Source organism: Hippocampus guttulatus, chromosome 10, assembly GCF_054856545.1.
Source record: "Hippocampus guttulatus isolate MCC_2025c chromosome 10, RoL_Hgut_1.0, whole genome shotgun sequence".
Classification (NCBI taxonomy): domain Eukaryota; kingdom Metazoa; phylum Chordata; class Actinopteri; order Syngnathiformes; family Syngnathidae; genus Hippocampus; species Hippocampus guttulatus.
This window is the reverse complement of record NC_141270.1, coordinates 13,149,908-13,177,684: the sequence shown is the minus strand read 5'-3', so window position 1 is coordinate 13,177,684 and position 27,777 is coordinate 13,149,908. Positions and strand designations below refer to the sequence as shown.

The window sequence follows — 27,777 nt, the reverse complement described above, 5'->3', positions numbered from 1 at the left end:
ACCTGGGCAAAGCTCTTCGTCACCCATTGGTGCAGCTCTCGTAGCGTCGGAGGCGGACGTGAGGCGGTGCTGAGAAGTATTCCGAGTGAGAGCTGCAGAACTCAAATGAACCTTCCATTCCGAGCCGTCTTCAGTGCGCGCAGTGCCGCCCGGGAAAAGCCTCCTCTGCGCTTCAGCTCGACTCCACTTCGGGTGAATGAAGCGTTCCGTCCATGCGGAGACTAGCTCTGGTTCTTCTGCCCTGTGCTCTCGCCGTACTGGTGCACTTGTGGTTGGCTCAGCAACGGTGCTCCACGCCGCTGGAAGACGACGACAAACACTCGGGTACTTTGACGCTTGACGGTGGGGCTTCACCCCCTCGGAGCCCGGCAAGTTTTTGGACGCAGTCGCGCGTTTGACGAACTTTGCTCTCGCCGACTCGCTTCGTCGGTTATTGTTGTTATTGTTGTTGGTGGTGGTTTGTGTCGCTAAAAAGGCGACACGGACTTTACGCTTCTGGTATATGCATAAGCTTACATCATAGTGCGTGTTTTAGTTGCAAGTTGCAAATATGTGACAGCTGCGCGATGGTGGGGCGTTGCTAGATGGTGTATGCGAGCTCAGCATCTCTCATTCGGTCGCTTCCTGTCAAATCATTCCAGTATGTACTACAAATTCTAACTGATGGATTCTAGTTTCTCTGTCGGCAAACTGTTCGTGCTTGCATGTGTTTTGTCCAATGCAGATGGGGCGGTACCGTCCTATGAAGTTCTGGTGGGAGTTTTATCAGCCAGGCAGCATTCGAAACTGCGACAAGCCATAAGGGACACCTGGCTGGGCTATTTGCACCAGCACCCTCACTTCAAGCAGAGGTCAGTAAGGTCCAGCTCCATCTTGTGTTTTTATTTTCTCCCAGGCTGGATTCCTAAAGGGAAAACAATGCCCGAAGCAGCTGGCAAAAAAAAAAACAAAAAAACAAACAAACTTGGTGTATTTTCATTATATGACCAGCTGGCAATATTGTATACATCCGCCACCCCTCCGAAACCAAGATCATATATGCAGCATGATGACCCTTGTGGCAACCCGTTAGTAACCATGGTAACTGGGAGTGGACCGATAGGCAAGCTTTTGGAAAACAATTGCATGTCTTTGTTTCTAGAGTGGGGGTGAAGTTTATCGTGGGTAAACATGGATGTCCCATCCCAGAGGAGGACAGAGAAGATCCTTACTCCTGCTCCCTACTCAACATCACCAAGCCAGGTAACAGAAATACTCCATCAACACAAATTTGTAGCTTTAAATGCATCGGTACTGAGGGTGCAATCTATTGCTTGCACGTCCAATTGTCAGTATCGAGCGGTGACTTGAGTTAGAAAGAAGCAGACTGAATGTGCGTTCTGAATAGATGCAAAACATCTTTTATTCCACCTCGCAGCTCAAGGTCACTTTTACATTTCCTCTGCCTAGCAGTAGTGAAAGAATGAAATCCACGGTCAATGTCACTGCTTAGGCTGCATCTGTGACATACAATGTGAAGCATGAGAACACATCGTGTGAAATCATTGAAGAAGCTCAGCATCAGTTGGATGGTAATTGTTTATGTCTCTCAGCTTCTGTCAGGCACACCACTGCTTGGCTTCATGAAAACACGATTATGGCTAATCAGAATAGACTTTGTCGGCCTCGTGGGCCAAGGCGGTAACGTCTCACTTGTCCACACCTTTTCCCCAGCCGTGTTAATATCTGTAAGCACCATCGGATTCTATGCTTTGATGCTCGGATGCGCACGCCTAAAGGACATTGCTCGGTTTGTAAATTCACTTCGATATACAGATCAGTAAGCAGACTCGTAAAAGCTGATTAAAGATGTCTGTTTGTACTCCATTAATCACAAGGATTTTGGTCATATAACTATCCGATTTGCACGGGTTGTACTGCTAGGGAAGAGACACGGCGGCAAGAACATTTACAGTAATGGCTTTTCATCCACATAGTATAAAAGGTAAAGTTTGTAGAGCCCAAACATTCAGAAAGCCTGCAAATTAAATGGGGATGGGGGGGTGTTAAAAAGCATCTTATGCAGGAGCATCAGTGTGATCATTCTAGAATGGGACATACCTTCTTAAGGAATGGACTGAACCTGGGGGGAGTGCATGGAGAACTCTAAGGAGAACAAGAACCGTACTATGGCTCAATGGTCCAAAGTCCTCAATTTTGCATGACATCTGGGAATCAAGGACCCAGATTCTGGAGGAAGAGTAGAGTGGCAGGCACATAATCCAAGTTGCTTCGAGTTAAATGTAAGGGTTCCTTGTCAGTGATAGTTGGAGTGCCATATCATCTACAGCTGTTGGGCTTCCCTATTTTCCAAAGGACATAATTAACACAATATGTTTTAGAGCACTTTGGGCTGACAAGATGCTGGGGTCATACACCAGCAGAACTTGGCACCTGCTATGACTGTCAGAAACACCCAAAGCTGGTAAAAATAACCATGACCAGAGATCACGGGTGTCAAAGTCAAGGCCCGGGGTCCAGATCTGGCCCGCCACATCATTTTATGTGGCCCACGCAAGCAATTCAAACATGGCAAATTCCATGAAGCTTGCTAAAATATGTACCAAATTTTCAAATACTCATGTGTAATAAATGAGAGAGATGTTGTAAGCATTGTTTTGTTGCCAACCACCCCATTACAATCATTTAAACAATAGTTCCATAAACTATTATTCTTGACTTCTTTATATGATTTCAATCATAATGGCCCTCCAAGGAAAATGGTACCTAAAAAGTGGCCCGCGATGAAAATGACTTTGACGCCCCTGTAATAGATCATTTGATTGATTGGCCAGCAAACTCACCAGATCTGAACCCCATTGACAATTTATGGGGTTTTGCCAGGCGGAAGCTGTAAAACCACCAATGCCTTTGCCGCTGATGAGCTGAAAGCCGCTGTCCAAGGAACCCAGGGTTTGCTAACACCCAAGCTGTGTTACAGGATGATTGCCTCCACGCTCGACGTATTGATGCAATCATTCATGCTTGGGTGATGTGGTAAAATGTGGTGTACTTGAAAGTCAGAACAGAACACAGTCTACACTCTAAATAAAGAATGACAAGGTTGTAATAAAAATCAACAAGCAACACATTATTTAACATTGACTGTCATACAATTTTAATACCATTTGAATCCCTCCCCGTGTAATGTAAAACATGAAAAACTAATAAGTGACTTTGTGGGTTGGGGAAACTGTTTTCAGCCTCACAATCTTCACTGCTAACCTGGTTACCACTGACTGTTCAGGTTTGCTGAAGAAACATATGCTGTCTCACATGATCCCAAGTTGTTGATGTTGTTTTTTTTTTTTACAAAATGTATCACCTATGGCACATTGAAAGTTTGGGCTAACACTGTACGGATGTCTAAAGAAGGCCCGCCAACGCTTTTACAGGACCTGCAGAGGCAACTCAAGGATTTTAACATCAACAAGGACAATCCCGGTTTGAGGCTTGTTATTAAATTCTTTTTCCCCTTCAGCATCTTATACTGGTATAACTCCCTCACCAACCCAGAAATCCCCAAACTGTCCCATACATCAAAACAGGCTGGCCAAAATAATTGGTTCACCCCAAACTCACTTATCCAAATTATACGCCTGCTGTGAGATTGGGAAGGTCACCCTCCTCACTCTCCCTCCACTACGCACTGCTGTCAGGTAAAGTTACACTGGCCCAGAAAAACACTTACCAAAAAGACAAAAATGTATTCTGCCTGCAATAACTGCAGGTATAGAAAAAAACGTTTTGTTTACACCCCCCCCCCCCCCCCCTCAATAATGAATTTCTGTCACCATTTTCTCAGTAATAATACACTGTATAGCTATCCATGGGAATTTTAATTAGCACTAAAGCTATCCCTGCAAGCCTGCGATAAACTCCGGGTTAATACTATACAGAATGACTCGTGGAAATGTGAAACAACAGGAGTTACCTTTTAAACAATTTGGTGACTATTGCACAAGTGTATTTAGTTTTGGTTTTTGTTTTGCACATTAAGGGAAAAACATTACTGAATACATCAATACATAGTCATCATCAACGAGGCTACATTTGCATCTTATATTACTCAAAACAAACGAAAGTAGGACTGATAGCTGCTTTATGACACAATCCCATCTGCATGCTAATGGGCAGACAAAATAATCCTAATTGGCTTTGTGCACGGTAAATGTTTTGCCGATAATTGATCACAAACCAAAATCAGGCTTTATCAATATTTCAGAACAGCTTTAATTTGCCTCAGAAATAAATGACCAGAGTACCTTGCTGTGGTTGCAGCTTTTCTTCAAACCTCGGTAAACAATTTTTTAAATTTGTTTTTTCCGCCTTGAATGGCTGCGGAATAGTCCAGGCTTTCTTTTGCCCAAAGTTAGCTGGGATAAACGTCAGCTGACCGGCGGGTAGTGTATATAAAAGAAATGGATGGTGCAGTTGTTCCCCGCTTTACTCGGTGGGACACGGAAGAACTCCGCAATCATTTTCACAATTGTTTTCAGGTCCGGTCTGTCGAAACGAAATTCGGAAAACAGTCATCTTGACACATTCCTGCAAAAGCCAATTATGGAGCCCATCACACTGTTCGGGATTTTTGCTGCTCGTTTTGATAGCTGTAAATTGCTTTCTCAAAAAGAGCCGTAAAAGTCTCGTTCAGGTTATTGCCGTTGGTCCTAAACTGTTAACTGCAAAATGTCAGGACGCTCTTCTGTAATTGTGCCCGCCGACCGAACACACGCGGCTTGTCTTGGAAATCACGTGTCTCTAAAGTAAAACGAGTATTTCTCAAGATCTGCAGGACATGTCCTGTAACTGTGCTTCAGTTTAATTGCGAATTCTCAATATCGTGTGGATGTGACACACAGAAGGCTTTCAAAGACTCTTTTCGGAACTGATTACAACAACGATATCTGCTGAGCATCTATCTTCCAAAGGTCTGCACCCTTTGTGTGGAGCCTTAACAAAGCACCACGCCGCCTCCTCTGTCATTGTGACAATCTCTGGCAGAATTTTCCATCCAAGTTGCAAATTACTCATTCCAATATTAATGTAAAAAACAAAAATACAGTTTCCATGACTTTAAATCACTGAAAATTCATTCAAAAGGTGTGAAAAAAATTGAAGTTTACTTCAAAACTACACTAATCATAAATTCATATTGTTGTTAGCATTGCACACTTTTTTTTAATAAGTCTACACCGTCTTCCCGTGCTGCTTTTTATATTTTTAAATTGCACCTCATGTTGTCTCTTTATGTTATGACCTTGAAATTGTTTGCCGTTTTCAGATTAATGTATCCTTGTACTTGGATAACAAGAAAAAAAAACGATACTTCAGTGATTGAAATATTTCAAGAAGTTGCAATACTATATTTCGTGCCGGGGCAACGGTCTAATTCAGTGTTTGTGAATTTGGTAGACGCGCTCCGCCTCACTGGGCATTCCCGCTACGCCCCCCAGCGCATCTGCAAGTTTGGTTACAAAAAGGAGACCATATTTGAGACTACCTAAAATACATATAACTGTGCGCAGATAGTTTTATGGGATTTTGGTGTATTTGAGATTCAGTACCTCCCCACGTGTGTGGTGGATGTCATCGTATTTCATTCAAAAAAAACTTTGACAACACAGTGGGACAATCCCTCTGGGTTAAATTCATCCATCTTCCGAACCGCTTGATCCTCACTAGGGTCGCGGGGGGTGCTGGAGCTTATCCCAGCCGTCTTCGGGCAGTAGGCAGGGGACATCCTGAACCGGTTGCCAGCCAATCGCAGGGCACACAGAGACGAACAACCATACGTGTACACACACACACCAAGGGACAATTTAGTGTGTTCACTCAGCCTGCCATGCATGTTTTTGGAACGTGGGAGGAAACCGGAGTACCCGGAGAAAACCCACACAGGTCCGGGGAGAACATGCAAACTCCACACAGGGAGGCCGGAGCTGGAATTGAACCCGGTACCTCTGCACTGTGAAGTCGACGTGCTAACACCACTGGGCTTACCGGGCCACCCCTGAGTTAAATTAATTATTATAATTATTTTTGGGGGGAGTTTCTTCCCGCATCATCAAGAAAAGTGTTGAACAAATATTTAATGATCTTAGCCGATGAACATATGGGAGGTCCCCATTCAAAAAACAAAGAAAATACTTGTTGCAGAGTGTTGCATTTAGGTTTGTGTGGTTATTTTGAACATCACTGGTTTATTTTCAAAAGTGGCTGGATCCAGCCTGTGTGTGCGCACGCGCGCGCACACACACACACACACGCACACCTTTCACTTTCATTCAGCACTGAAAAACATTTGCTCAACTCGACATAACAGTAGCCCGCTTACCATTAATAGCCTCAATCTTTTAATTGATCTCCGGTATTTCAATGTGACTCTTTTACAATTCAGCATTAACTACACTTCACACCCAGTTTTGAGTCCAATTTTTTGACGGTGAAATCACTTTACCAGGGGCCATCTCTCTTCTCCTGTCACTTGGTCTTTCCTTAAAAAAAATAAAAATAAAGAATTTCAGCATGCTGGCATTGTAATCACGCTCACGTAGTGTTTTCTGTGCCCTCTGACTCAGAGGCAGGCCAGGATGCAGAGAGAGAAATCGTGATGGTGTCCGACCCGATGGCGCTGGTCCCCTCTGATGTGTCCGCTGTCGCCCTGGATTTTAAGGTGCTCCACCCGGTGGTGATTACCAGGCTGGGGGTGTTTCCCCGAAGCACTCAGCCTGAACTGAAGAGCAATGTGACTGTAAAGCTCCTGCAGCTAGATCAGGAGGTAGCTACTTTTCTTGCTTGATTTACAAGCTGTCCATGTGGAAATACTCACAGTCTCCTAATGAGCAGCTTTGTCTTTTTTTTTTTGGTTTTGGTTTTTATTTGCAGGAGGCGATAGTAACTGCTCGCTTCAGCGCCATTAGCACAGGGACCCTCGTAAGCGGTATATGGTACAAACCCGTGGAGCAGTTCATCTTGCCCAAGGTAGGTGTTTTTCAAATGGCAGCAACACAGGCCCTGAGAAAACAACTTGTGTTCATTATCCAGGGTTTTGAGGGGACGCTAGTGTGGGAGAGTTCCGACTTAGACGTACTGACCACAGTCAACTCATCATGTGTGCAGCTCAGTGATGGGGGAGGCGTACTTAAGTTCTCGTCTGTAAGTAAAACAGTCCAGCAGGTAGGGTTAAAGCTTAAGAAGCAAGCTCATGTCCCGCTTGTTTTTGAAACCACAGATTGCAGAAGGCGTACTGCCCCACAGAAGTGCTCTTGGATTTCCTGGTTTGGCTGGAGGTTTCACCTTTACCATTTACGGTTGGTCCCAGTGTCAACATTTCAAAACCTTTTTTCTCTGGTGCTTGAAGAGATTGTTTTTGTTTTGTTTTTTCAGCCTCAGGGCTCTTACCTTCTCACCCACCGCTCATCTTGTGCTCGATTATTGATTTTACACTTTTGCGGCTCATCAGGTTTTAGTTTAGCTCCAAACCGATTCTAGCTACTTTGAGGGAAACTGTTTTAGATTTGCCGTTTAGTACTACCTTGCAACCAGTTTTTTTCCCCCTCACATATTTTTCTCCAGCAGGCATCAACGCGGCACGCCCTCATGTAGTCAGCAGCGGTGCCTTTTGAAATGTTTTGTGGACTTTTTCTCTACCACCCAAGCTCTCTCCACCTGCTGTGACTCAGACAGGAACGGTCTGCGTGAGCACCTGTGGGGCCGTCCAGCCAGGATGGAGCGCCACGCCTCGGGGCTGAGGCAGGAGGATGCCGCTTTGAAACAAGAGAGCCTTAGGCACGGCGACATGGTCTTCGTAGATGTGGTGGACACCTACAGGAACGTGCCTTCCAAACTGCTTCAGTTCTACAAATGGTACGGCAAGTGCTAATGACTCTGCTTTCCGTCTCCAAATTGCCCTGGCCCTCCAAGGAAATCAGACCTCGAAAATGAAAGTATGTCATTGCCTCACAAGCGTCCCGCTGTCGGAGGCATACTTGCAATCAGTGCCACTGTGTGTCATCAATTATCCAGACGTAAGCTAAACACTCCCAGAGTGAGGCCTAATCAATCAAAGGACGAAATGTGCAGCTTGTTAAGGGATTGGTGGGCTATTCATTCTATAGAAATATCACTTTCGACAGGACTACCATTGCATCTGCCACAAAGCAGATGCACTAATTGCTTCATGTCACTTGTCATCCATGTGCTGCTCTTCTGTGATGTTTGTACCACAAATGCATTGTCCCACGTTTGGCTCCATTTTTGTACATATTTCGAAACAATCTTTTTCCAAAGGCCGCACCTCTCAAGACTTCCGAGATCTCACTGGTAGCAGTGCACTGTTTTTTGCTCCTTCAGTCACATTTGATTATTTTCCAATATAGTGTGTGTGACTCCGTGCTGCTCCCACAGCGATGTTGGTTTAAATCCATCCATCCATCCATTTTCTGATCCGCTTGTCCTCACAAGGTCGCGGGGCATGCTGGAGCCTATCCCAGCTGTCATCGGGCAGGAGGCGGGGGACACCCTGAACCGGTTGGCAGCCAATCGCAGGGCACACATAGACGAACAAGCATCCGCGCATACACTCACACCTAGGGGCAATTTAGAGTGCTCCATTAACCTGCCACGCATGTTTTTGGAAGGTGGGAGGAAACCGGAATAGTGGCTAGTGACCAGTCCAGGGTGTCCTCTGCCTCTCCCCTAATGTCAGCTGGGATAGGCTCCAGTTCGCCCTAATGAGCACACGCAATGAATGGTCAGTGCGATGGGCTTAGCCATTGTACCATGAGCAGTAAGGTCAGACAGAGGCTCTAAGTTCCTCTAAGTAATTGCTTTAAAAAAAAAAAATGCTTACTATTGTGGTTGAATTTAGAAAATTCAACCCCGCCCCAAAATATAATTAATCCTCTCTCAAGGTTTGCTGAGGTCACATGCAATTTGCTATCAGTTCGTTCCGTGAAAGTTTTTGTGTACATTTTTGCCTTTGGAGCATTGACTGAGATTTTCACAGTTAATGTCACGCTATCCTCTCAAGTCTTCAGAGGGCCACCCTTCTGCATGTTAGTTCCACTTTCCCTTTGTGTGTCCTGAATCATCATCTCAAATTTCCTTACTGTGTGAAAAGAGAATTATCCGTTAAGTCTACTTGTCTCCCGACTCTTGTCTTTTCCCTCAATAGTATCACATTTATCAATGTCAGTGTTGGCAAGGCACCTTTTGGGCTCTGGCCTGATGTTTTAAGCGGCTGTGTGCAATGCTCTTATCGTATCGCCATTATTGAAAATCCACTCATTCCCAATTTGACAGGTCAGTGGCAAATATTGACTTTAGTCTGCTCCTGAAGACTGATGATGATTGCTACATCGACGTGGACTCCGTTTTAATGAAGATCGAGCACAAGGGTCTCAAACGTAGCCATTTCTGGTGGGGGAAGTAAGTACAGACGTCTAGGCGGGGTTTTACATGATACCGTGTTTGTGCACGATGGCCAAAGGTCACGCCCCAGCTTGACCCAGTTTCAGACAGAGCTGGGCAGTGGATCGCATCGGAAAGTGGCAAGAGCTCGAGTATGCCAGTCCCGCCTACCCGGCCTTTGCGTGCGGATCTGGCTACGTGGTGTCACGTGACCTAGTGCAGTGGCTCGCCACAAACGCGCAGAGTCTGAAGGCCTACCAGGTAGCCCCTTGCGCATCGACCACCTTGCCGGAGGGCACATGTGAAAGGTGAGCTAACAAACGTGTCGTCATAGGGAGAAGACGTGAGCATGGGCATCTGGATGGCAGCTGTTGGACCACAGAAGTATCAGGTAAAATCTGCCAAACCCATAAATTGGAAGCTAGCGAAGGGTTCTGTTGGATTGCCAAAACCTTACCTCATGCATGTAAAAAAATCACCTCAGTCTGTCAAATTGTCACCATCATGTGTTTCCACAGCAGGCAATCCGTTTATGAGAAAATAAAATATGAAGTGGACAATGCACACTGTATTTTTTCTTCATTGGAAACTGGACAGTAACACGTGAGACGATGCATTATTATTATTAGGTAATGGAAATACACTTTGCATTTAAATACAGGCTCTCACCATGCGTGTATGGAGAGAGAAGATGAACATATTTTCAAATAAAATGAGTCCCTGTATCCCAAATATATTCTGAATCATGTCCAGAATGTAATTATGATCATCTAGCAGTGCAGAAAATGCAACGAAATAGGGTTTGTCAGGATTTAAGTGCACATGACTAGAGGCTTACATCCTAAGGGGGATGTAATTACTCGAATGCCACTCAATGGAGCGCAGACAACAATCCAAATTTGGATCTGCACAAAAATCGTACCTTTGTAAATACTCACCATCTGCATGGAGTGTCATGCATTATTCATATGGACATTGAGGACAATGTGAGAAAATGCCATATTTCTAAACAAGCATGGAAGTGCATTTCAACACGTAATTGAATTGACCCTGTACCCACCACAAACTTTTGTGGCAATTTTTTTTTTGTCTTTGAACGATGCCCTAACAAAGAAAGGGCATTGAAAAAACACCCTCCGCGGTGGAGGTAATGTCATGCAAATGTTCAAACAAGCGAGTGCAGATGTTTCCCCACCTAAACACTCTGTGCTTGAATGCCACCGCGGCCTGTCACCGTGTTGTTTAATCTCCCCAACATGGAGGCTTGTTTGCGGCGTGTTCACTCAGCAAAACAAACAGTTGGCGACGGGCCGTGTTAACGCAACTCCTCTCCTGGCCAGGACCCCAGCTGGCTCTGTGAGAAAGAATGCTACCTGGACATGCTGTCGTCCCCCCAGCACACAGCGGAGGAGCTGCGTGCCATGTGGGACAGGAAGAGGACGTGCGGTGACCCCTGTGGATGTCCCTGGGGACAGTAAGGTCTGGAATCACACTGTGTACTTGTGACATTCAGGCTTCTGCGCTTTTCTCCATTCCTCAAATTGTGATTTCGTTGTTTCCAAGTTCTCACTGTGTTGCCATGAAGTGTTTTGATCATTTCTGTTACTTGGCACAAACTTTTTAAAAAGGAAAAGATGATATTGCTATTCTTTGCCCTCCCCGCCCGTCATTACCGTCCTGCCACCCGGTTGTCGTCGTGCAAGATAGTGACGTTGCCTTATTGTATTTGTAACAGCAGCATAGATTATCGGTGGAGAAATCGTTGTACAATTTGCGAGGCAAACTTTTGAAACTTGACTCCTTTGCACGACATAAAGAAAATGTCAAAAGAGATGAAAATGTTTCTTGTGTATTTTGGAGCTGAAGATGCACATTTATATTCTTGTTGGATCCACATTCCCCTGGTATCATTTTATTTGCGTTCCAGCTTAACAACTGTGAAGGTCCACCATCAGCAGATGCACCATTTTGCGACCAAAGTCCATTTTTATATCTAAAAAGGAATAGGAAATCACTCTGAAGCAGCGTGCTGGTTGTTTTCCTAAGACATCAATCGTGAACCTGTGGAATATTTTGGGGGCGGAACAATTTACACTTTGTTTCAAATCTGGTTGACAGTGACGGTGAATTTCTATGTTTTTTTTTCTTTCTTCACCTCCACAGATTTAGAAGAAAAAACGAACGCGACTGAAGTGTAGACTTTCGGCTTGAAGAGGTTTCACAAAAACGTGGCATTTTGCAATAGCGGCTATTTTATGCAAATCCCATCTATTTTTAGGGGTTGCCGACTCTAGTTTCTCGTTTGCGGGTCTTGTTGCCGTCACCTTTTTCTTCCGTTAAGTGGAAAGCACACTAGTTGTAATATTCCAATTATTATAAAAATTTTTTCTACTAAGAAAAATGTATTGGACCATCACCCTTAGCCTTCAGAAGGAAAAGCAACTTTTGAAGATCGCATCACACTGGATAAGTGAGGCTTATCATTGTTCAAATCTATAATCAAGAGACACCTTCAAATGCAATGTCGGAGGATTAATAGGTGGTTTATAAGGCGAACCCCCCCCCCCCCCCCCCCAAAAAAAAGTTATCACTTTTTTTTTTTTTTTTTTTTTTACAACATAAACCAAGACTAACTAGTTCACTGATGAATTATGTGATGTATCTGCTCACACTCAGCCAAATGCTAATAACCTGACACTGGCGCATGCCGATGGATGATTATCCACATCTAATGTAAAAGTAATGCAAGACTTTTTCAAGGATAAAAAATTAAAATGTCATGCTATTCAATGGCTCACTCAATCACTTGATCTCAACACTATGGATCAGGCTTTTTGCTCAATGTAGGCAGTAAGACTTGCAAACAAGCAGCAAGTGAAATGATGTCCATTAGCTGTAGACTAAACAACAAAGCTGTAATGGCTGTAACTCCAAAATGGTAAATGCAATGTTTTGGCGCAAAAGCTCAGTGAGTACAAAGACAAAATCTCTGTCACTATCCAAATTTACACGGACCTGGAAAGTGCATCTCACTTTTGAGTTTTGAACGCCTGCTCCCATACCAACTGGTGTTTTGCCCTGAGATAATAATCATAAATGACAAGCATGCTCAACATGTATCTACTTTGAGATGAAATGTCTTTTGTTTTGTTTGAGATGTTGCCCTAAAAATGCGCTCCTGCAGTTAAGCTGACATTTAAACAAACTGCCGTCCATCCCTTGAGATTCAACCTCCTTTTATAGTGAGATAGCAAAGTCCCACCCGCATGCGTTCTAGTCGCCTGCTTACATAAAGGAACACTCCACCCCCCATCACGATTTTGTTGTCTTCTTGGTGAAGTGAGAGAGAAACGAGGGAATAACACGCAGATGAAAGCTCTTATTTGTGCTTGAGTGCTTCTTCAGGAGATGAACTTATTTCATTTGCCTAAGCGCCAGCGAACACTGATGTAAAAGGTTTAAATTACCAACACTCTTTTAATGTGTCCACCTACACGCTTGGCCAATGTGTCCATTCGCAAGTCTAATTCGGCCTTTTTCGTTGGGCCTTCCGTCTCATGAATAGATATTTTGAAAAAAAAGTGTTGCAGTCACAGTGTCTTTTGCCGTGTGATGAACTGGCTCGTTTACGGATGAAGGAGAGACGCCGGGGGAAAGCAAGACGTCAAAGCCAAGTCGAGGCGTTTATTAATGTGGCGCATTTCACACACAAGATAAATCAATGTGTTACACAATTAGGGTTTTCTGACTCGAAGGATGTTACCCTCGGAGCCATCGCGCCAATATAGCGGAGATGCTGCAACGGGTAGACACGAGACCGCACCACACCCCACCCCACCTTGCACAAATGGTTCTACTTCTTTCTTATTACAGAACATGCGTTCCAAAAAATATGTCGATTTAAGAAAACGAAATCAAGAATGATTTTTAAATCCCTGCCCGATGTCATTTTTAGATGTCCAGAAGCGGCCGTGTCTGGGCCTAACACGGACTTCTGGTCAACCTACTTTATAAGCTATGCTTGGAAAACATTCCAACTGTGTTTTAGATCAGATGCTGTTTTGATTACTCAATTACCAAATGATGTTATTCTGTTGAATGCGTTTTGCAGATTAGTTTAAACATCTCTTTTTCTTTTTTTTTTTTTAAAAAGCATCCAGATATTTTTCCCAGTGCTGATGAAGTTACTGTTCTTCACCCTCTAACATTTATTCTCAAAAGGACTCTTGAATTGCCCATTGGTGTGGATGTGAGTTGGAATGGTGGATTGACGATATAGTCTGTGTCCCCCTGCGATTGACTGGCGACCGTTCCAGGGTGAACACCTCATCTCACCTAAAGCCACAAAGGGGTAGGCTCCACCTTATCTATTATCCTAATGAGGAAAATCAAAAGAAAACAGATTGATGATGATTACTACATTTTTAAAAATCATTTTAGAATGGGCCACACGATGTCCGTTGCCTCCGTTTAACACATTTATCACAAAGGCAAATGACTCGACAAATATTATTCTCAAATAAGGAGATATTGAAGTTGGTACATTTATTGAATATTCATGTACAGTTTATTTTACATTGGATGCTGCGGTAGTTGTCTTACGTAATCGTGTGGTTTCGCTAAGTCTGCCTATCCGGTGTAGTTTCAACAAACCGCGGTGCACTTCAAGTAGCCATTTGGTTAGCCTTGTTTTTTTCTTTTTTCTTTTAAGCAACCTATTTCATCAACAGAGAACCGGAAATATGGAAATGCAGTGCGATTAAAAACTTCAAAAAGTCTATTGAACAAACGCGATTAACAGAAAGTACTCTCAGTTGCTTTTGTCGTCATTTTTGCATTTGCAAAGTAACTTCGTGGATACGCTGTGCTATTGATAAATGACTAAATAATCTGTCCATTTTATTGCCGCCGTTATTGGTTTCGGTTTTCTAATACAGCTTTACACAAAAATGATGCTACTTTTTCTGTTCCAGTCCTGATGAGTCAATCCTAAAGTGTGTTGATTGGCCGCCATTTGCATCACTATTTGAACATCTTTTGTACTCATGCAGACCATTCCACACTGCTGTCAATCACCCTCATCCATCCATGTGTGGGGCTCTCTGGGAGGAGGAGGAGGAGGAGGAGGAAATCATTTATTCATGACACCCGAAAAGAGCCTTGCTGACTGTTTATGACTCACGGGAATGAGGAGGTAATGTACGCACCATCACAACTTTCATTCCCACTCGGAAGATAAGCATCTCCTCACCACGCTGCCTGCCGATATCTTCACATCACAGTCGTATTATGTGTGGCGCACGCAGTGCACCGGGTCACGTGGAAATATTCCGTAAAGACTTCATTGCTTGTCAATGCAACGCTTCTCTCGAGTGAATCGTATTTCATAAGCCCACACGACTCCTGCGGCAGTCGTATGGCAAAGCTTCTGCAATGGGAGTGCGTGTGCGTGATAATTGGTTCGGTGAGTGACAGACGGAAGAGGATCGCAAATGAGCTCTGGCAGTGTACGTCTGCGATCGTTTCCCCCCAAAAACTTTTCCCGTATGATAAATGAAGACTGAAAACAGTGACTAGTTAATTATTCCTCCTTACCCCAAATAGGATGCGATGAGGCAGACGGGAGGCTTTGCAAACAAGTGGGCGCTGGTAAAAATATGCGCAAGCACATGTTGCTCTGGGTGCAACGGCATGAATATTAATCAGGCTGTTTAATGGCTATACATCAAGTGCTCTTGAGTGTCGTTAGCCTGTGTCATAGTACGGTGTCAAACCTCACAGCTGTCTTCTGAGTGACTCTCATGCCTATTGATGCATTCGGATACCCTGTCACATAGTCGAGATGCATTACGATGAGAGACACTTTATCACAAAATTTAGTCGAACGTGTTGTAGGCACACCTGGAATGCTGGGGGATGATTTTCGAAAAACAAAAAACACTCGCTCATGGATTATACGGCAGAATAATTTTGGATGAAGGGCCCTATGTGATTTTTCAAACTGACAGACCATCGAGATCATTTCTAGATGACGTCAACGAAACACACATCCCTCGTCAAAATGTGTACGTTAAGTCGTTTTGGAAAACTAATTTCAACACTAAAATGCATTCTCACCTACAACCCTTTCATGCACCTGTAACCTGATAACATGTCCACTGGAGTGACCGCTGTCCCTGAAAGGGTTAATTTTATGATTTTTAACTATATATACTTTAACGATTCCATAAATAACTTGAATCATTATTATATGAGACATATTAAATAGAACATTGTTTTTATTTCTAATATTTGCCATTTTGTTATTTACAATAAATCCATGAACTGTCATTTTATATGACCAATTTCAGGAAAGGGCTACACACCGTTTCTGATTCAAGCAGACGGGATGATATGGCCCAATGTGAATGCTGTCTGATGGCCTTCATGCTGCATGAAAAGTAGACAAATTGCCTTTGTTTTTTTGGGGGGTTTTATTTTTTTTTTTTTAAGCAAAACAAGACATTCATGAACATCAGCTTGGCCTTCGAAAAGTTCAAACTTGACCTCATATGTTCCCAAACTTTGAGAGTGACAGGTCCCCAATATGACCTGAAATGAAAACGGATGCGGTGGAGTCTCACATGCTCACGCTCCGGCACCCGCAGATTCTTTGCGGATTGTCACTATTTGTTGGTCGCCATTTGCCGGGCTCCACTGTAATCGGTCCCATACACACGTTCTGAACTTTGAAGTCCACTTTTACGTTTTTTTTTTATCATCAATGGGAATTGTAATTAACATATAGAAATAGAATGTGAAGAGAGAAGTATCAACTTTTCATCAGACTATTTACTTACTTTGTATACATATTTCAAAACGGTGTATTTTATGTACAGTACTGTAATCAATTAGAGCTTTATGAATCCTTGAGAGGATTCCCTCAATTGTGCCCCTGGATGGATGGATGGATGGATGGATGTTGGTCCTATTCGGAATCTTTCAAGTTGTGTGCCAATGGAGAAGTTGCACTGTTTGACGAATGTTGAATTGAATCTACTCAGCACTTTGGCCCGTCATTTGAGCTACAAAATGGGTTTGTTTCCATTAGAATATTTATGAACTCTCCATCTCTGTCCTTAAAGCGCAGCCTGATGATAAATAACCAAATCTTGCAAGGAATGGGCGAGGATGATGGGTCTGTTGGTTCCCACGCAAACACCAGCATGCCTGAATCAATCTCTGTGTCCATGAGAGAGGAAAAAAAAAAGTGATTCGTGGCGGGGTTTTGATGAGTGATTGTGACGGACTCAAGCAAGCTCTTCTGCTATTTGCATTTTATCACACTTGCTCAGAGCAAACAACAAAGCAAATGGCTTCTCTTTCACCTCCTGTTTTAGGAAAAAAATGGACAAAGTCTTGAGAATTATTGTGGGAGTACCACGGAAGAGAAGGCGAGCTTTGATAAGACATGAAAAGACACGGGCACGAGTTGGATGAGTTCAGACAAAAGTTGCTGCAAAACTGCAGCCATGTTCAAACCAGCATTGAATACACTCAAGGCTTTTTGACGTGGCTGCTTCTGTTGGATTAAAAAAAAAAAGACCTGTGTGCAGTGCAGCACCACGTACATTCTGTGGTTATATTGTGCTGAAAAGTTTGTATTTGCATATTTTTAGTGTTTGCAGTTGTGAGCTGGCTTGAATAAGAAACAGACAAATGCTTGCCCATCTATTTTCTGTCACACTTGTTCTCACATTTGTGGTTGACCCAGAGCATATAAGGCACATGTATGTCCACAACCATTGACATCTATGGCAATTGTATTTTTTAATTCTAAAATTCATATTTTTGGGATGCGAAAGGAACCTGGAGATGAAGTACCCGAAGAAACCTCAAACAGGAAGACCTGAACCAAAATTTCAACCCAAAACCTCAGTATTGAGAGCTAACCAGGATGCAACACCGTTCTGCCCCCGTTTGAATTCAGATGCATTAAACATTTGCAGTCTTGAAATGTTTGTTCACTAGATGGCGCTATTTCTCTTCATGGGTTTAGAGGAAAACTGATATGACCCCTGAGGACAACAAAACCTGCAAGACCTTAAAACGTTCTTGAAGAATCTTTATTTAATTGTTGCCTGATAACAGTGTAAAAGATTGACAATTTTGTGAGCATGATAAAAATAATGGAAATATGATACTCCAATGATGAACACTGAGAAACGCACAGAAATATTGACCCCCCCCCTCAAAAAAAATCACACTACGTTAAATGGAATAGCAATATTTTGCATAACAAGTGGACAATTTGATGTTCTTTGAGCTGTGGCGGCTTGATGAATAAGAGCCACGTGTCTCTTAACTCATTCAGTACCAGCCAATTCTGGACCAAGTCTAAAAAGACGTTTAAACGTCTTTGGGAGTGAATGAGTTAAGGCACTCCAAACATCCACGTGCTTCAAAGATGGACTTCAGCAAAACACTCCGTTGGTTATAAAGCAAATGGCTTTCCCTTTAGATAGCGCCTTTCTAACTTCAAGGTACTCAAAGGGCTTTTAAAATGTCACCTCATTCACACAATGATGACAGCGTATGTGGCCATGGTAGGAAATTCAATGTCTGCGGCACACAAAGAAACCTGAGCCAGCCTGGAATATTTCACATTTCGAAGCAAACACGGATAATTTCCTCCAAAGCCAAATTGTGAAATGAACACTTTTTCAAAAGATGGGCTGCATTTGCTTCCACGGAGTGTTTATTACAACCTGAACAGCCGCGTCATGATTTCAGCATATTTTCTGAACACAGGCTGCCTTTGCTTCCACCAAGATACATGGAGGCTACAGTTTAATAAGATATGAACAGTGGCATTGTCATTTTAACACATTTCCAACACAGCGACCGTAGGGGCAGGACGCATACTGGATTGGTTTCCACCAGGGGTCTAATGTTCTAACAGTTTTGTGATAACGAGTGTTTTCGTGGACGTAAGGCTTGCGGAGTGAGTGACGACAAAGAGGAGGAGGAGGAGGTCACAGCGGTTTAGCCTGACGTGCTGCTCAGTGCTCAGCCTTTGACTCCGTTTCAGCCTCTCGATGCATGCGGCTGAGGAGCTCCACCAGGCTTTCCAGCTGAGGGTTCCCCCCAAACGCCCTAATTAGATGGTAAGCCTCGGCCTCCAGCTCTCGCAGAGTCTGACGGGTATATGCGAACGAGCCCACCTTCTCCAGGTAGTCCACGCAGTAACGCTTGATGTCCAAGTTGTCGGTGCGCTGTCTGAGGATGTTCTGCACCTGGGTGCTCTCTGGACGCGACCAGATGGCGTGGATGGTGGGGAAAGAGAACTTGCCCTCTGTCAGGTCCTCGCAGAAACTCTTGTTCTCACTGTACTCGCGAGAGCTCAGGTTGGCGTAGTCATCCCGGATCTGGAAGAAGAGGCCCAGCGTGTCCAGGAGGGGCTTCAAGTCCTGCTTCCAATCGGAGAAGAGCTGCATCAGGCCCACGGCCAGGCCGAAGAGACCTCCGGTTTTCTGCAGCACCATGTTGCGGTACTCCTGCTCCGTGGGACAGGTGTACGTGTCCCTCCAGTGGATGTCCAGGCCCTGGCCGCGGTGCAGCTCCAGCAGTTGCCGGGTAAACACGCGCACGGCTTCGGGGTTCTCCAGCGTCAACACCTTCTCCAAACCCAGAAAGTACACGTAGTTGGCAGAGTTGATGACTGATGGCACGCCGTAAATGCTGTGGGCCACGGGGAAGCCTCGCCGCAGATTGGAGTTGTCTTCGATGTCATCTATGAGCAAGCTGGCGTTGTGCAACATTTCGGTCACTTCGATGATCACCTGAATTAAGAAGACAGCAAAAACTCAAGTGACCTCTTGAGAGCCGGTGTGACTTGGCGTGTACAGGTATGTTGATGCACTACAACTTGTGCACACCAGAGGGCGCCAAGCTACACTCGAGTACTGACAGTCAAATGGTGAGTGACCTTCTACACTTACACACTCATAATTAGCGGATGCAGGACTGCACACCTCTTCACGTCCTAAAAGCGCCTTACTTAGCATTAGGAGACAAAAAGTATCAGAAAAACACAAATAAGAGAATGCAAAAATTGATCAGGCAAAGTTTGAAAAATTCCAATAATTCCGAAACTCCCATAGTATGAAAATCTATTAGTACAACTGTGTCTCCCTAACCTAACTTTTGGGGTATCCTCATCTTAAGAAAAAAAACAAAAACAAAAAACTACTATTAGTATTCTTAATCCCTAAAATCCAAACCAGTCTGGAAATGTTGACACTGATGTTGAATGATAAAATGGAACCATCAATATCCTCCCCTCTGAGAGGATACGAGACACAGAGTAGTAAGTCAAATGCTGGCCTTGTGATTTGAAGGCTGGTGGGAGTGAGAGCCGTTTGCACAAAGAGAGGCTCAGTGGGTCAGGCAGATGACCACGGCTGCCTAACACAATCTTTCCTTGACCCTGAAACCTCTCAGTGAGCCACTTTACACATGACGGTCTGCTCTTGGACCGCAGTTCTCAAACATTTCGTTTTCAAGGGCTCCCCCATAATCATAACATCAATTACATGTAACTACTATGCATACCTGTGCTGTGGCATTCATCCTGTCTTTTTTTTTTTTAATACAGTGGCAGCTCTGTTGAAGACTGAAGTGACAGCTAAAATTGTCGCCGAGGTAAGCGATTTTCTCTTTTCTGGGATGGAAAAAACCCCCACTGCCATGTATACCCGAAAATGCCATTATTTTTTGTTTTTCTGAATGTTTCAAGGTAATTATCCATTTCCCATTTAATAGAAAGTGAATTAAAGGAAATGAAGCTAAAGGAACCGAAACAAATGAAGTTTTTATTAATCGCCGTCAGGGACTTTAATTCCTGTAAAGAAACGGACAACATGAGTGGACCGCTTTCAGATTCTGTAGCATTGTGCCATTTATACAGTTTGTTGCAAACTGCAGTGGTTTATCGACATGTTTAAAACATGTTGCTTGGTGACATGCTTTCAAATATTTTGCCAAGGTGAACTTGCCTCACCTGTCCGAATTTATATTAGAAAAGAGCATGCCGGCGCTCGAAATGCTGTACGCGTGCAAAGACTCAGATTTATGATATCAGAGTTTGTAATTGCCTCAAGGCGAAGGGAGGGAGAAAATTTTGGTTTTGTGTGTTTTACTGCCACACATCTGTAGATCTGCCCCCCCCCCCCTGTTTTTTAAATTACACAACATAGTGTGCTGCAAATAATTTTGCAGACCACATCTTGAGAACTCCTTAATTAGCACTTAAAACTGAACATGTTGAATCTTGAATGACACTATTGGATGAGTGACGTAGTCCGTTCTCTCCAAGTGACGTTTAACAAGTGACGTTCGTTTCACGAGGCAAAATAACAGAAATTGCTCATCCCTACCACCTATTCCGCCACAGCAAATCCAAAATTTCCATCAATGACGGCTCCAAGATAAAAAGAGCGGCGCCGACGATGTTTCGTCAGACCGCCCGGTGCCAATGTGCTGCGTGCCCTCACTGATCCACAAGTCTTCATTGATTAGCACTACACTTTGCCGACTGTGAAAGTCAGTTTGCCAAAGCCACAACCAGCGACCTATTAACAATGCAGACATGTCTTTGCCACAAAGAAGCACATTCAGTGCAATATACTGAGAGGCAGTCAGTTGTGAGCAGGCTGTCCTCGTGTCATTTCGGGATCCTGCACAAGCAGGGTTACAAGGGCAGTGGATGGAACGGATGATGCCTCACGCCTCTGACTGACTTATTCAAAGTGCATCGCATTAAAATACAATACATAGAGTCTTTGGTTATTCCGCCATTCTGTTCCTACGGTGTCGGCGTAACCCAAATTTGTACACAAGTAGACCCGGAACATCCAACAATCAAATGCAAAAAAAAAAACAAAAAACAAAAAAACAGTACCTCCAGCCTCCCTACTTGTGCTGCCTGACGACGGATTCGTATGTAGCTCTCCAACTAGTTCATCGCATAGTGTGAGGGGATATTTTGTACACGATGAGTATAATTAAATGACTGACCAATCAAATTGGTTCTGACCACATGAAGCAGGCGCTTTTGTGGGAAAGAATAAATTAGTTGGGTCCATTTCAGGCCCCACTGCAGTACAATCTGATTCATGCCAAGTGGAACTTAAATGTTCCACTTGACTAATTGAATATGGATATTTTTTGTGATTAAACCATCCAACATTTATGTGTAGCCGCAAGTTATGTGACTGCCATCCAATTCTTAGCGATGTCTTACAAAGGCCGTGATTCTGCAGTTATGTTGAACTACAGCACTTAGCTTGAAACGGCAGACATAGTCAGAAATAACACGTTTATAAAATTAAAAAAACGTAAACAATATACAGAGCTCAATAAAAATGAGTAAAGCCTGATGTAAAGTAAATTCATCAATTTCTCAGTAAGCACAAGAAAAATACCAGTCACGGCCAAACTGCGCTTTACTCGACTTTAACTTTGATGAACACAGAATATGGCTCTTGAAATATAGAATTTTGTGAAGCTAAGCATTTTGCAACGCTGGACGGAACAGACCAAGGGCAACAGTACAATGGGAACCTCAACATGTACTGCACAGACACACATCATAGACTTGATGTACTGTCCAAATGAATGACACGGTACACCAATGTCACTCCCTTCATCTATCTGAAGGCACACTTGTTTCCATGGCAGCGCCTTCTTGGCAGCATAGCGCTAATGATGACGAGAGGTACGCTCTCAGTCGGCGTGATGGGTTCAGTGGGAGTTTACCGAGTGCCACGCAAAGGGGTGGGGGGGGGGGGTGCTGTGCCATAATTCACAGCAATTGGATTTAGAGGGCTTGTGGCAGTGGACTAAAGTCAGATTTGTTTATAATATCAACACGTGGAGGTCGCGTGGAGTGCAAACACGAAACAAATATGAAGTGGAACACAGAGGCACATAAGCAGGCACATGTGAGGCAGCATGATGTGTAAAATGCCTTGTGGGATGCAGAGTTTTTCTGCCCGATAATGTCATCTTGTAAGGTAAATGTACCTTGGAACCTCTAATGTCGAATATCTAATAACAAATTTGACCAAAAGTTCTGGGAAAAATATGCATACAAATAAGCAAAATTACAGTTCAGCGAGCAGTGATCAAGATTTTTTTCTTTCTTCAAGTAAATTAGTGAAGTAAGGCTACATTCAAATCTTGGTCTTGGTTTTAACACTGCAAACTCACCCCTTAAATGGTGTTGAGTTGCATTTATCAATCTTCCCCTTGCCCTTCCTTCAACGCTATTCATCCAATGCACATCTCCAAACGGTACTGTAATTTCTCAAGAATAATATGCACTTATTTTGTACCCCTGTAGCCCCCCCCCCCACACACACAATTTTCTTTTTTTTTTTTTTAATGCTCCTCGAAAGCTGTATTTACTTTGCTCTCGGGTATTTTGCGATTTGATGATATCCACACTCAACTATTATCCGCATAGCAATTTGGTAGATTGGAATTTCTTGAGTTCAGACTTTTTCGAGTGTAATGTTCTCTGACCTTGCTCACAGTTTGGCTATCAATACGTAAGCCAGCCTTGTAGCTGTCTCCAATTCCTGATGTAAGCTTGCAGTGTAGGGAACACATTTCTATCCAAAACATGACATTGGATAATCAATTTGGTTTTATTTATACATGTTTTCCTTATTCCTCATCCTGACCCATTTCTAGACAAATATCCACTCACGAGTCAATCATGATCCATGGTGAGCACTGGTGAAACTTATATTATACGTAAATCTGTCACATCATTTTGGAGATTTCTTTTTGTTTTGTTTTGCAAAGAAATGCGCTTTATTCTCAATACATTATGGTAATTTTGTTTTGGTAATTCCATCTGATTTATTCTTATAATAATATAATAATAGATTTTATTTATAAGCGCCTTTCAAGACACCCAAGGACACTTTACAATAACAAAAAACACAAAACAATACGGGTTGAGCAGCGGCAGCCAAAACGCGCCAGCGTTCACTCAACCCGAAAGTCAGAAAGAAACAAGGGAGGGAGAGGGGGAGAAAAAAAAACCCACGCTCGAACTACCCTTATGTGTGCACGACTAATGTGAAAATGTTACCCTCCAAAAAATTTGCCTGTGCAGTTTTAATGAGGTTGACGATGTTGCCACCATTTAATATAAGCACATTTGTTTTAAAATCCAAACGACATAGAGGTCGTCCCACAACTGATTGTTTGATCTGTGAGGAACTAGCTCGTGTAAATAAATGGAAGGCAAGTCCTCACAATGGAAACAATACAACATCAACAGCTCAAGCGCAAGGCACATAGCACCCCCAATTGGACGAATGGGAGATTGATATGCATTTTATTTATCTTTTTTTTTTTTTTTTACATTTACAAGAAAAACATTTTGAACAGCAGATTTATCCGCATCTGACAGGCAACTTACTCCTGTCATTTACAACGATAACGCAACTCTCCAAGTTTGTGTCCCATGTTTCAAAGGCAGTTAGGCACAACATTAGTTTTTAATCACTGGCACTGTAAAGCTCATAGCACAATAGTTGTGGTCAATAAAAAAAAACCCTACCGAATCCTTAGTAGCTCCCCCAAATGTAATTTGACTGAAGAAAAACAGCAGCGTTTGATTGACTTGCACGATCGCATTAAAGGGAGCCATTCCCAGTACCCTAATTCATTACCTGTAATTCATTCACAAAGTACTATAATTTGCCTTTCCTTAAATGCTTTCCATGAATTGTGTACAATTTACAACAGCTGTGAGGTACTGGAAATTGTAAACGACGCATCTTGCAAGTGTTTGAATGTGATTTCGAAAAGTGTGTTTTCTCCTCGTGCTATTGTGCAGATTCATGGCACATGAATCAAAGAAGACAACAAAAATGACGTTTTCAGAATTTCGTAACGGTTGATTTTGTGTCATAATGTGAGAGAGCTGTTTATAAAGACCTCACGCTGCTTTTGGTGCTTCAGATGGTGAGGCTACAACAGGTTTAAATTGAAAATAATCCCAACTATTGACATTGCGGCTCTATCTCCAGAAATTCTGCTGCAGTTGTTGTCCACAAAACAGCCTCTGTGTAATACTGAGTGAGTCATGGGTGGAATAAATCTGATTCTGCCAGATTATGAAGTCCAAGATGGCGCCCGAGTAGGCAGCCGTCTGCAAGTGCTCTCAAGAGCCTTGCTTTTTTTGTTGTTTTTGTGTTTTGTTTTGTCACATTGTGTTTGCTGTCACGTCGTGTGGACCTGATGTGGATTGTTTTCAGCATTTTTTTTGGCCACGACATTCGTCAAAGGAGAAGAATCTGTGCTTGGTGGTTGCACCTTCTCGGCAGCACGCGTATAACATCACTGATTTTGATTGGGAGGAATGTCGGTGCCATTTGACTGTCGTTGCTGGACAGCCGGGTGGTTGTGTTTTTTTGGGCCTGAAATGGGCAGCATTTTTCACAGCCCCGCTTTGTTTAGCAGAAAGGTTGGTGCTGTTGGACAGTCTGCGGCTGGATGGATGGCTCGGGGAGCCGACGATGAGAAGAAAGGAGTGTCAGCGCAGAGCACCGATGCGTATGTGGTACTGGGAGTCGCGACTTGGAATTGAAGCGGATTTACATGGGACAGGCGATGTGAGCCAATCTTTTTTTTTTCATCAATGGACGCTGCAGCTTGTTTGCTTTCAAAACTTAGCTTGTAGCAGACGTATGCACATTTTCAGCATGACGTCCCTGATCCACTGATGAAAGGACACTTTGATCCTCTCCTCTTTCAACCATAACTGCTTCAAACAAAAAGATTGAATGACTCTCTGTGTCTTATGTGTTGTGTTGTATTATTTTGTTATTATGTTATTATGACTTCAAGCTGGCACCGCGAGAGTGGCTGCCTTTACAGCAGCTCCTTTACTTTTTGTTCTTCTACTTTGTTCCTTTCACAACTTTGCTGCTGTAAATTGGGAATTTCTCCATTGTGAGATGAATAAAGGTTTTCTTATTCTTAGTCTTATTAATGTGGCATGTGACAAACGTGGCTGCCAATCTAACTTGTTTCCTCCCATTAGAAAATGGATGGATGGATGGATGGATGGAAGGAAGGAACTTGAAACTGAATGGAAAATGATGAAATGAATTTCTGGTTATCTGAAATTGTGTTTGATCCTTAATGAAAAATAAATTCTGTAAATTCTCACATGCAGTTTCCCCAAACACAAATTCAGTTGTTCTCAATACAAAACCATCACTGAACCCTGACAAACGCAACATTCGCTGCCTTTGAAAACACTCGCAATTGTTCGCCATGCAGTGGGATTGGGGCTTTAGTATTTCGTTTCCATTACTCACCTGCAGTTTTTCCTCTGGAACATTGAGCCAGTGGTTGAATGCTTGTGCAAGCTTTGTACGTACTTGTTTTCCTGAGGAGACAACAATGAAAAAAGTGGTTTGATTATTTGTATCTATTTGATGAGATGTGAAATGATCAGCTCACTAAGAAAACAGGAAAAAAGGCTTTCTTACAATACATGTCTGGTGTTGATTTCATATTCTGGATTCCATATTGATTAGAATGTGTTGGCCACTTGCACATGTGGAGTACTTCAAATGCAAATTAACTGGTAGGCAGTCGCAGCAGGACCCCCGAAAAATAATGTTAGAAGGAATATCATTTTGTACAGAATTTCACATACGGAAGAATAGTACATCCCAGTGCTCAATTTATAAATTTGAAATTTCCAAAAGACAGTGATAGTGGTGTTTGTGAAGTTTGGCAGGAAATCACCTGGCAGTTGTAACAAGTATTTGTACGGCTCCAGGAGAATTCGCTCTGAGGCTGCTCCTGGCTCCCCGTCCATCACTTCAAAACTATTTAATGTCTTGCTAAGGGAAGAAAGAGATTTTCATGAAAATGGAACAAAAAAATTTGAATATGCATTAACCTGATTGATGATGGCAGTGGTCTATTAGGTGAACAATAGGTGTATTGGGACCTTTACAGTGTAATGATTATAAAACAACATGGCACACATCATCGGTGTTTGGAATGTTAAACTTTAAAATAATCAAAAGCAATCGCTGTGAGACATGGCTAGACTTAACACCACTTGCTGCAAAAACCCTATAAAAAAGTAGTAAACACTAAAAAGATTATATTATGTAGTACTTACGCTCACCATATACTCCTAATCAGAACCAAATACAAGAAGTCTATTCATTTATTGGGTGGGTGGGATCAGGAAGCAGTATTAAAAATGTTTGTGAATGGAAGGAAATTGCAATGAATGGATGCTAACTGATCACGGGACTGGATGCGTGGTATGGTATCACCCATAACAATGCATGAAGAAGAAAATCAGTTCAATTCACGTGCATGAAATGGACTAATAATTTTAGGCCTCAGTCGATGTTATTAAAAATTAACTTTTAAAGAAAAATACTAAGGAAAATAAAAATGGTCGACTCGAATGAATTATGTCATTGTAATCATCAGTGGATGATCAAAATGAGTACAAAACCAAAAGACATTATGAAGATCAGCTTTATTATTATTATTATGAGTAGTAGTAGTAGTAGTACGTGTGTAATATACTGTATTACAAGGAGAAAGAGAAAATCTGTTCAACATTCATTTCAATAAAAACGTCCGGGAATTCCGAAGCCTTTTCAAGACCACAAACTCGAGTATTTTACACATATAACATATTTCGGATTTAAAAATCATACATATTAGTAATTTTCTGTTACTTATCCTGTTCTGTGTTCGCGATTCTGCCAATTGAAAAGTGTCACGTCTATAATTTAAAACCCACGAAGTGTCGACAATTGTCTTCAGTTCTACCTACCTTGTTGTCTCCGATATCAGAATGGTGACTGGCCGATCCTGTTAGCCACACGAGTTGACTTGCGTTAGCATGCAAAATAATACTAACGAGACGCCAACGCGCTTGCCGGGTTGGTTTTATGTAATACTTTGGTTAAATACGGTAAAGACGACAGAACTGCCAAATTCACTTCGCGATGATGCAGTAATCGACTACACAGCCAAGTCATGGGATGTTGTGCTATATTAGCTCTGGAACTGGGCATATAATGTCTGCTGTCAGAACAGTTAGCTTGCTGAAGCTACATTTATATTCGCGTCGAGCTGTGTGTGTTCTACGGAAACAGTAACATTGCCCGATAGCAACACCCGATTTGTACTTGACAATGAACGAAAGGGGAACGTCAAATTGGGACACATGTGAAGAAAAACGAACGCACCCATATAAATATAAACCTGGGGGTT

General features: G+C 42.8%; 2 protein-coding genes across 4 annotated transcripts; one reads left to right on the top strand and one right to left on the bottom strand.

Annotated features, from left to right (window-relative positions):
• The first annotated feature begins 58 nt into the window (after positions 1-58).
• Positions 59-25,497, top strand: b3galnt2 (beta-1,3-N-acetylgalactosaminyltransferase 2). Of its 3 annotated transcripts, XM_086122013.1 has the most exons (16): positions 59-324; positions 725-851; positions 1,142-1,242; positions 6,621-6,820; positions 6,928-7,023; positions 7,087-7,197; positions 7,274-7,352; positions 7,725-7,908; positions 9,346-9,471; positions 9,555-9,714; positions 9,788-9,844; positions 10,794-10,932; positions 13,675-13,804; positions 14,505-18,599; positions 18,666-20,136; positions 24,976-25,497. In XM_086122013.1, the coding sequence occupies exons 1-12, from the start codon at positions 213-215 to the stop codon at positions 10,929-10,931; spliced, it is 1,491 nt and encodes a 496-aa protein (XP_085978139.1). In that variant the 5' UTR covers positions 59-212; the 3' UTR covers position 10,932; positions 13,675-13,804; positions 14,505-18,599; positions 18,666-20,136; positions 24,976-25,497. The 3 variants fall into 3 exon arrangements, with proteins under 3 accessions (XP_085978139.1, XP_085978137.1, XP_085978138.1); XM_086122011.1 differs by having other exon boundaries at positions 14,505-20,136; XM_086122012.1 differs by having other exon boundaries at positions 14,505-20,136; positions 24,973-25,497.
• Positions 17,541-27,676, bottom strand: ggps1 (geranylgeranyl diphosphate synthase 1). Its single transcript, XM_086122014.1, has 4 exons — positions 27,335-27,676; positions 26,275-26,372; positions 25,839-25,909; positions 17,541-19,274 (listed from the first exon to the last, which is right to left on the bottom strand). Exons 2-4 carry the CDS (start codon positions 26,345-26,347, stop codon positions 18,495-18,497), a joined length of 924 nt encoding a protein of 307 aa, XP_085978140.1. The 5' UTR covers positions 26,348-26,372; positions 27,335-27,676; the 3' UTR covers positions 17,541-18,494.
• Positions 27,677-27,777: the final 101 nt, after the last annotated feature.